At 38.3% G+C, this 9,704-nt stretch overlaps 2 protein-coding genes across 3 annotated transcripts in view; one reads left to right on the top strand and one right to left on the bottom strand.

The window, feature by feature from the left end:
• Window positions 1–9,704, top strand: part of ppp1r7 (protein phosphatase 1, regulatory (inhibitor) subunit 7) — a 109,919-nt gene that overhangs the window by 75,143 nt on the left and 25,072 nt on the right. The window lies entirely within an intron of this gene.
• LOC138614256 (bcl-2-related ovarian killer protein homolog B-like) lies at window positions 493–8,772 on the bottom strand. Of its 2 annotated transcripts, none has more exons than XM_069687567.1 (5): window positions 8,490–8,772; window positions 7,355–7,696; window positions 6,331–6,459; window positions 2,784–2,947; window positions 493–1,507 (listed from the first exon to the last, which is right to left on the bottom strand). In XM_069687567.1, exons 2-5 carry the CDS (start codon window positions 7,575–7,577, stop codon window positions 1,382–1,384), a joined length of 642 nt encoding a protein of 213 aa, XP_069543668.1. In that variant the 5' UTR covers window positions 7,578–7,696; window positions 8,490–8,772; the 3' UTR covers window positions 493–1,381. The 2 variants fall into 2 exon arrangements, with proteins under 2 accessions (XP_069543668.1, XP_069543669.1); XM_069687568.1 differs by having other exon boundaries at window positions 7,355–7,652.

Here is a 9,704-nt window from a genome sequence, read left to right as displayed (position 1 = left end):
GGATGATGAAAATTAAATTTTCCTGTTTCATTGATGCTTTCATGTGTTACAGCGCTTCAGAATGAAGAACATGACCCAGCTTACCATGCCTTTATTCTCTTTTACAGTATGTTTTGGCAAAGTCTTGCCTTCATTAGACTGAAGACAGTAAATTAGGAGAGAAAAAAGGCACCTGCAACAAAGGTAACCTATTAAACTGTTATTTCACCTGGAACAACTCCCAGTTGTTTTTCCAAAAGTGTAAGTCTTAAAAGTCTCTGCTTTGGAAATATTTATAAGCTGGATCTTGAGTCAGCCTTATTCACTGCCCACATCTGACTTTTCTCCAGTGATTCAGACAGTGATATGAAATGTCATTTCAATCTACCAGGCTATCCTTCCACTTTTGTAACCCACACAGCAGTGAGCTTTTAAAAGATTCTGCGATGATAACGCTACCAAATCCTTCAGATCAGTGTGATAAACTATTACAAAGTAACACAAATCCATCAGTGAAAATTTTAAGTTTATTGTGGGTTTAAAAAATCTTTTCAACACACGCATTTACATATGAACACTGTGAAAGTGACACCCATCACACACAATCATACTGAAGAGCCATGATAGTGGCTGTCTTTATACTGCAGTGGTTTCAAATTGTGACAGTCAAAATCAGAATTAAAAAAATGAAATCATAAATAAGCTATTTACAGATTTAAGAAGGAAATCAATATATCCAAAAATGCACATTCAGTCTGTACCATTCCTCTGTCCTTAAGTTCTTTGGCTAAAAGTGGGCACAATGAGACCGAGCGTTTCTCTGTGAGTTAGGTCTATAATTGCAGCAAAATGTTTCGTGGGTCATTTTGGATCATATTTGGAAAGAGATACTGTCTGTGCTTTGGTCAAGTACAATAGATTAAATCCAAAAAGTGTAAACAGTTGATACCATCTGATATTGCTCGCAAAGTGTGAACTCATTCCTTCTGATATCAGTCCATTTCAGACTCACGAGACCCAGCCAGCTGAGCAGCAGTTTCATTACAAACACATCTTTCACCTTCATCAGTCTTTTAAGTGTATAATCGGAGATAAACATCACCTTGAACAGCCTCAATTTACAGTCACGGCACTGGAGAAGCAGCGAGAAAACATGTAGAAGAGGTGGAGTGACACAAACGCTGGCATTAATGCTTTTAAAACACGCGGTGACTACTCTTTGGATGAAGGGTAATCCCCTACCGACTCAAAAACACAAACACACTGCTGATGAAACATTTGATGATGGCCATCGAGCTGAGACGGGCTCAGTCCCACATCAAGCACAGAGACCATCTCCAGCATTTAACGACAAGTCTGAGATTTCAGTCCCGTATACGATCACTCCTCTGCGCATGGCTGTTCACTGCTCCTTCATGACGTAGACGTACATCGTGGTAAGGAAGTACTTGAAAGACTCGACGACAGAGGACACCCAGGGTTGTTCGGGGAGGAGATCCTTCTTCACCACACATTTTGTGATCTCTGCCTGAGAAAAAGAAAATACATATTTTAAAATATGTGTTAAATTCAAACTTCAAGTATAAATATTAAAGATGACTAGAGTCACAGTGGTTTAAGTTTTTAAGCACCTGTCTACTTATTGTGTAATTTAAATATCGCTGTGAACTGTTTAAACATTTTTGGAAACTCACACATTGAAGCATCTGATATTTTACCTGGATTTTGGTGTCTAAATTTCAACAATCTAATCTGAATCTGATTTTGAAACGTTTTGTTCATATTCTTTTTATCCATCAGTGCATTTGTTGTAAGGCTTTTTAATCTTCTGAATATTTGTTTAGTTTTCTATCTGAATTTTTGAGCTATTTTAATGCCATTTTGACCATTTTGACCATAGGTATTTGTAGTGATCGCATTTGCTATTAAGGATTCAAATTCAAATTATTATTGCCACTCTTTGCTCATCATCAGATTACATTTTTGGCCAAACATAAAAGCAAAAAGTTTACTTCCCCTGTAAAGAATTGCAGATGCGTGCTTTCTCTTAAATGTTAAAATAATGATGTGTTCTTTTCCTTAACATCAGTTAAGTAAAAAGGAGGTACTTGATTGACCTCAGTGATTTTGCCATATAGTGCTGTGCTTTGGTGAAGGCTTTGTGCTGAAACGGGTTAACTGTTTTGTCAGTCTGCTACCTGTAAATCATTTTCACCAAATTCTGTCTGACTGGCATTTAAACACAAAACAAAATTTTACACCAAACACTTTACATTCTTCCTTCAGATCAACCAACTTCCTGTTGCAGAATAAGTTAAGACGAGCTCACTCGGCCCATAGCATAGGCGCTAAAGGGGAATTTTGGGGAGCCCCAAATGAGGGGGGAAAAAAATATTTTTTACTGATGGTATTTTAATAATATGTAAAGACATAACAAAATACAAGACCAAACCGGTCATGGTCAGCAAGAACCATGAGATTTTATGTAACCACTCCAACTCTGACTGTCAGAGTTTATGAAAGAAGGTTTCAGTCATGTTGCTATAAAAAAAACAAAAAAACAATCTGAGTAACAAAATGATGCCTGTTTTTAATCCTCAGTGAAATGAGATAGAACAGTGCTTTTGTTTTTCTCCATCTCAATGTTAACTTTATAATTTTCATGACTTTCAATTACACAACTCGTGCAGCACCGTTACAGTTCCAGAAAAAACAGATCTTCATTAAAATGAAAACAGCTTATGCTCCAGCATCATGACCTTATTTGATCATAATTATCAGAAAGTAAAGCAGCGAACACTTACCCATCCTCCCCGCCTCTTCAGCCACTGGACCAGGAATTTGCGGACAAACTGTCCCATACTGTCCACTAAGATGTGTATCGTGGTCGGATGGCCATGTCTGACACAGTCCACTGCCAAGGCTCCAGCTACTGCATACATGGATACCACCTTACCCCATGTTATACCTACAGAAAAAGAAACCAGACATGAGTAGGTTGTTTAATTATTCAAACATCTGTGAAAGCTCTTACAAAACATTCCCTGCATGTGCTCACCTGAAATCTCAGTTTAAGACATGCAAGTACCAATAAGATTTTAAGACCCAACAATAATAACAAGTCCTTGTGGTCTACTATACAGCTTAGACAAACGTGTCAATATAAAACCTCTAGAGCACAAACACTGAGAACTGGCATTTCAGTGAAGTTTGAGCCATCACGTGTGCAGCAGTTAAACTTTTAAAATGAGCATTATTTACACATTCACGTTGGATGTTTGAGATGGTGAATGCCATATTCAGAGCAGAGTATTTCTATACGTTTTAAAACATGTCACAAAATGGGTCACATTAGGACATGATCTTTCGGTTTCAGCAGCTCAATCTGATATTGACTCTGTCTTGCAGTCACAGAGCAGTTTTTCTGATAGGTGAGAATCAAAACTCACACTTCATCCAGCTTCAAGCCTCAACAGTGACAGACGCTCTTGACCAGAATCGATCAAATGACGTCTTTTTCCAACAGTGAACCGACCCTCTCTGTTCTCATGGCTGCCAGTCCCTCCCATGTCAAGCAAAAACACCCATCTCTTCTGATGTTTCTCTCTCTGGGAAGTCTGTTACATATTCTGTGACCTGACATGAAGCATGTGGGACAGTCGGTGAACCTTGTACTGAAAGGCACTTTAAGTCGGTTTAATTCAATAAAGTAGAGCATTTGTGTTAATGTAGCTGATAAGACGTTTTATAAGTTCCAGATGTAAATTAAACAGGATGAGATTGCCAAGAAGGTGAAGCACCGACGCCGTTTCAGACATGGGAAAGTCAACAGGCTTAAATACAGGTTTTGTATTCAATGCTTGAGGGCAATCGAGCTGAAAAAGGCCATGTCTGGGTCCTTTTTTCCATCTTAAACTCATCTTACTACAAGAAGAAACAACCTCAAGCAGTCAGATAAATAATGGCATCCGGCCATTTCTAGGTAAAGTTTCCATAGCAGTGTTCAAATGGTCGTCAGTAATCAATGCCTAATGGCATTGGCCTCCTTTAGCTCAGCTTGCATTGTCATAGCTGACCTACAGCGTCTGACTGTGCCTATAAGGGGATAGGCAAGCTTAAATGAGATAACTCTGTGGAAGCTGTCAGACAACGTCACGTCTCACTCCCTACTAAGAAGCAGGCCAAGAATAGAGACAAGCTTGTCAGGGATAAAGCTGGACGACAGAAGGGCGGAAAAAGAAAGAACAGAAGTGGGAGGAAGGCGATGATAGATGGAGGAGAGATGAGGCATGTTGATTTTACTGAAGGAGACCGCAGTACAGATGGCCGCTAAACCACTTCCAAAGAAATACAAGTTGGTATGTTGTGTAGATTCACTGTCACTCCTTTGTGGTGGAAGAAGGATAACGAATACCAAGGGCTAAAAAGGCAGTTTTAAAAACAGATTCCAGACAGCAGGAAAAATATACTAGATTTCTTTTTTTTTCTATTTATATCCAGGTTGCAACCCGTCCCAGAGGTCTACAGCCTGGGTTCACCAGTTTGTTATTCTTCTGGAGGAATCCCACGCTGTTTCCAAAGATTACCCTCTCATGACGTCAAACCGAGCAGACACTTAGCCAGAGTACAATCATGAAAATTATATTAAGCACATCTGTTTCTGATCTTTCGTGGCAACATGCCAAATTTCATGTGGTATGTGGCTAGACTCATCTATCCTCAAGGCTCAAACAGAGGATGTAAGGCCACTCTTTTTATTTGATCGCTTCAAAATGCCATTTTCTTCTTTGAATGGTGTACAAAGTGCATCAGTTGTCATGACAACTTGAAACAAGAAAAACACAAAGCGAAAACGTGAAGATCCACAAAAAAGACTGGATTTAAACAGCAAACATTTAAAACCTTTTTTTCCCTGCTATGTTACTCTTTTAAAATTCACACGGGACAATAAATGGCAATCAATCCAGACAGAAACAGGAATAACTCAAGTTGTTTACTCAGAAGTAGGGAGCATATTTTAAGCTGAAAATTGGTGGGACAACCTTTGTGACCTAACCATGAATCCAGACAGAAATATCCCAGCTTCAAGCCAGACAGAGACCTTTGTTGCTTTTCTTCTCCCTTCCCTTAGTGTCTTACAGAAGCATAAAAATCAAATGTCCAAAAAGTATTTTGCACTAAAGAATTGTTGTATTATAATTGCAAAGAGATATTGGTGATGTGTGTGTGGCATTTGCATGATATTAAACCACTGGATGCCAAAAATATTTTTAGATGACATTAAGCCATCTGTCTGTCTGGGTCACATCAGAATGAATGTTCAGCATGCTCATGTCAAACTTTTAATATCCATTAAAGTCCTTAATGTTTGAGACACTAACTTTCAGAACACTTAATAATATCTCCAACAGCAATTTGCCCAAAAAATTATACCTGAACTTTGTCAAGACACAATACCATAATGAACGCAAAGAGAAAAAGATGAAGTTCAAAAACCCACAAACTGAAACATTCAGACATTCAATAATTAATGTGGGCTGAGGACAAGAAGTGAAGGACACAGCCTGATCTCAGTTTTTTTTTAACAGCTGCAGTTGTGCAATAATTCAATAAAATATAATATAAAGTGGGAAAAAACTGTACGGTACAGAAAGTTGTCCTCTCATCATCAGACTAATAACGTAATATGAAGAAATTGCATAATGTCATATGATTTGTAATTATCTAGAAATCTAAATTAGCATCAGGTTGAAAAATGGTGACTTTTAATCTTTTAACCGCTTACTTTTTTTTTTGCTTTAGAGAGTCATGTTCCTCTCTTAGTTTCCTTCTTTTGAATGATTTTTAGAGACCTGAAAGAGTTGCACTAATCGGAATGTATTATTTATCATTTCGTATAGAGGGCAATCATATGGTTATGCCCAAGTTATGAACCACTGGCGTATGTCATACAAAGCCTTAGTTACAAATATGAAGGAAAGAAAGACAATGTTTTCGTACACTGAAAAAACATAATAATAATAACCACACCTGAAACATATTTCATGTACAGAAGCCACCATTTACATTGTAAAGGGACCAATGGTCAGTTTTGGAAACCGAGTATCTAAACTTAGAAACTTAGATGGAGGATTAATTCTGTTTTAGATGAAGTCTCACTCCACCTACATCTGATTCACACCCACTCACTCTCACTAAAAGCCCTTCTCAGCCAAAAGGAACAGCAGGGTCACACCTGTCACTTCCTGTGCTGGCAGATCTCCTCTGGCTCATGACTGCATGTTATATTTTCACTGTGATGCACCATCATCATCATCATCATCACCACCATCACCATCATCATCATCGTACCTGTTGAGAAGATCTCTGTTGCCACGCCAATGAAGGCATCCGAAACCATGTTCTCCATGGCAACAGAAATGTTGAGCTGCCGCGCCACGTTCCTGTACAAATTGGGCTGTATACACTCCAGCTCGTCGCCTTGGTAACAGAGGCAGAGCAGAGACAAAAAGAGAGAGAAGTCTGTGAGCAAGAGCACAATTCATTCAAATGAAGGAGACAAAACAGATTAAAGTGGAGGAGTTCAAACTCAATAATTTAAACTACCTGCAAACTATCATGCAATTTAACTCATTTGATCAATTCAAGTGATTCATGACGCTATGCTGATGGGCGTTCACTCAGAAAAAACATGAAACTGTGCTAAGAGATACTACAAGGAGGCTGAGCAATCCAGTTTCTTACTGCAGTTAGTTCAAGCTGTTCTCGCACACACAGACATAATCCTCAACTCACATCGTTTGCCACGAGCTTATCATAGCAGGAAATAGTCCCTGCAGACAGTGCTGAGCGTGGAAATTAAAGATACAAGTTTAAGGAGTTATTCTGTCTACTTTGTCATATTCTGCTGAAGTCACAGGAGATAATGTATGGATTGTTTTGAAAGCAACAATTCCGTGTTAAATTGCAGAGTGGTTCATTGCCAGTGCTCAAAAAATTATTTAATTTAAAGTGTTGAATGAAAAGTTGTTTTAGAATTGGATTTAGGTGTGGGTCCCTGACCTTTAAAAGGAAAATGCTTTCTCGGAAATATTTTTCTAGTTAGAACAATTATGTTTAAACTGTGTTAATATTCAGCTCTAATTTAAGAACTAGGACTAATAATGAAGCCATGGTTCATTAGTACAGATGTAGCACCTTCAAATAAGACGCAATTCAAATTATAAATAGAGGCAATATAAAATTCCTGAATAAGGAAAAGTCAGTTAAAACACCTAGGTTCAAAGTTCATCATGACATGACTGTCATCATTTGAATTGCTGTAAAGTGCCTGCTTATCCATTTAGACATGTAGATTTCTGAGACTGTTTCTTACCAAGACAGAGAAGCACCATAGACACGTCAGCAAGCGTTGCATTGGAGGGGGAAAAATTTATTTCAGTTTTGGACCATCCCAGCCCATTCTGGTTGAGTCTGGACAGGATGAAGTCTCTGCACAGAGCTTTAGACTGGGACACCAGCTCCTTCTCAGTCAACGACCGGTCAAACACATCCAGGACCTCTGCGGCGAACACAGTGGACCGCCGCAGGACGTCCATGTCCTTCTTCAGGCAATCTGGGTCAGGAAGCAGTCTGACCTCTTCGGATCAGCCGTGTTTCACGGTGTCCTCTCTCTGCCTCAGAGGAACAAAGTTCAGCGTTGAAGACAATATGGCAGCTGGGAGAAAAAACATGACAAGAGCATTCTTATTTATTTTTTATAAACAGACACAGATCATTTGTAACCTCTTTAATGAATGGATTTTGATCGGAAGTGTTTCTTTCTAAAAGGAAGTAGAAGAAGGAAAAATAAACAATGGTCTGTGTGATTAAATTAGTAATTCCTGCTGTTACCAAACACGTTTTTATATATTAATAAGAAACGTAGGTGTATAAAAATACTTTCAGAGTCTAAAACAGAACATAAACTTACATAAGAATATGATGGAGGCGTTATTGTTGTGAGTCACATGGTGGCATAGTCAAGATATTGCTACACTTCTTGGATTATGCAACAAGCACTGGTAGCACACTGCTGTTTGGCAGTAACAGCTTTATCTTGATTTGAGAAAAGAAAATGCATAAACCAGTTCCCACAGCAAGAAATTCTGGCATAGCCTTTGCAGATTTGTCATTTACCGTATTTTTTGAAGATTTCACATCATTATGGGAAAATGTGGTGCTTGGCTTGTTCAAAGAGAATAAATGTTATAATATTGTTGGAAAAAAACTGCCGTCATAAATGCAAATTTCGAAATAAAAATAATAATTTTATTGTCTTCCCAAAGGTGCAATATGTGACTTTCTTATTCTGAAAAAAAAAAAAGGCTGTTTTACGGTTGTTTTGTCATCTACTAATCTAAAACAATTGTCAGCCATTAAACCTTTAATTGCAATTTTTAGACAATGCAAAATAGGCCTATATAAATATAGTTATTATACGCTGCACTCCAAGAAAAAGCCACACTTACCATGATATCCAAATTGTTGTCCCCTTCCCTGATACGCGATTTATCCGAAAATGGCCCTCCAATTAATTAATCAGAAAACCTTTCACGGCAGCTCTCTGTAGTGTTTCCCAGACTAAAAAACAGCCTGACTGTGGAGCAAAAAGCTCGTCTTAAAAAAAAAAACTCTGTCTCAGACAATTAAGCGACCAACAGGCGATCTTGTGGTTCAGGTCTCATTTTCAAAAGCGCATGTGGACATAATGTTTCTCCGGGAAGCACCGACTGACTGAGCCGAAGGACGCAGTCAGAAGACGCCTACCTGTTGTTCCACCTTCTCATTGGCGCTCACCGGGGTGTGTTGGTTTAAAACCAAGAGAATCCCGGAGTAGGAGTTTGACCCTCCTTCCTTCCACAATAATGAAAATCTTATCCACCGGCGGGCAGAGGGACACACAAATCAACTCCATTCACAAATCTGAGCAGATTAACCTGCTACAGTACTCCGAAAGGATCCCGTTTTCTTGTCATGATTTTAACATTCAACGTTTAGTCAGTGATGACATGTTGTAAACATACTAATGCAGATGTGAGTCATTAAAATTGTGTGTAAGTGTAACTGATCTCCTGTCGGTGTTTATATAAATGTCCCATGCTGAAACCAAACGTGTCGCACTTTTAATCCCGTGATAAATATAGATGTCTTTACTCGGAGCACTGAGACCGAGTGACAACCATTTTATTCAGTCTATGAATGAGACCAAACTCAGTGTTGTCTCTCATAGGCTACCAATATTGTCGCGTATCATGTGCTGTTATCATATCAAAGCACAACAATGTAAAGTTATTCTATAATCTTATTTTTTCAAGGTAAAATGCGTCTATTCACGTTTTTAAAAGCTGTGTTGAATTGTTTTATCACGTGTTCAAAAAGAAAACAAGCTCAGTCACAGCAGAGATGTGTAAACAATCAGATGTAAACATCTTGTTGATTCCTCCCGTCATCTCACATATGCATTTTACCTGCAATTTTAATATGATAAGGAAACCCGAATTTTATGTGGAGGCTATTGGATATGATTAGAGTAAGCTTTCAAGCGGGGACTGAATGTCACTATTAATAAATATAGTCAATGTGACCATAATAGTTATGTTAATTTACTAGATGAAATTATTTATCTGTTGATATCAATTCAGTACCCAGTGACAATCTTTTTAAAATTTCATTTAGTTAGCTGT

The sequence above is a fragment of the Brachyistius frenatus genome, unplaced genomic scaffold (genome assembly GCF_029030835.1).
Source record: "Brachyistius frenatus isolate BFR_SWC_R1_liver_20210118 unplaced genomic scaffold, ASM2903083v1 Contig_475, whole genome shotgun sequence".
Classification (NCBI taxonomy): domain Eukaryota; kingdom Metazoa; phylum Chordata; class Actinopteri; family Embiotocidae; genus Brachyistius; species Brachyistius frenatus.
Note: the sequence above shows the minus strand (reverse complement) of the source record. Positions and strands in the feature narration are given on the sequence as shown.

Bases quoted from the DNA above. Each gene is read 5' to 3' on its own strand.
- LOC138614256 (XM_069687567.1), bottom strand. From the start codon at position 7,577: ATGGACGTCCTGCGGCGGTCCACTGTGTTCGCCGCAGAGGTCCTGGAT. The intron at 6,460-7,354 runs GTAAGAAACAGT...TCTGTTACCAAG, and splicing joins TATGGTGCTTCTCTGTCTTG to GCGACGAGCTGGAGTGTATA. The intron at 2,948-6,330 runs GTACGATGATGA...CTTTTTCTGTAG, and splicing joins AACAGAGATCTTCTCAACAG to GTATAACATGGGGTAAGGTG.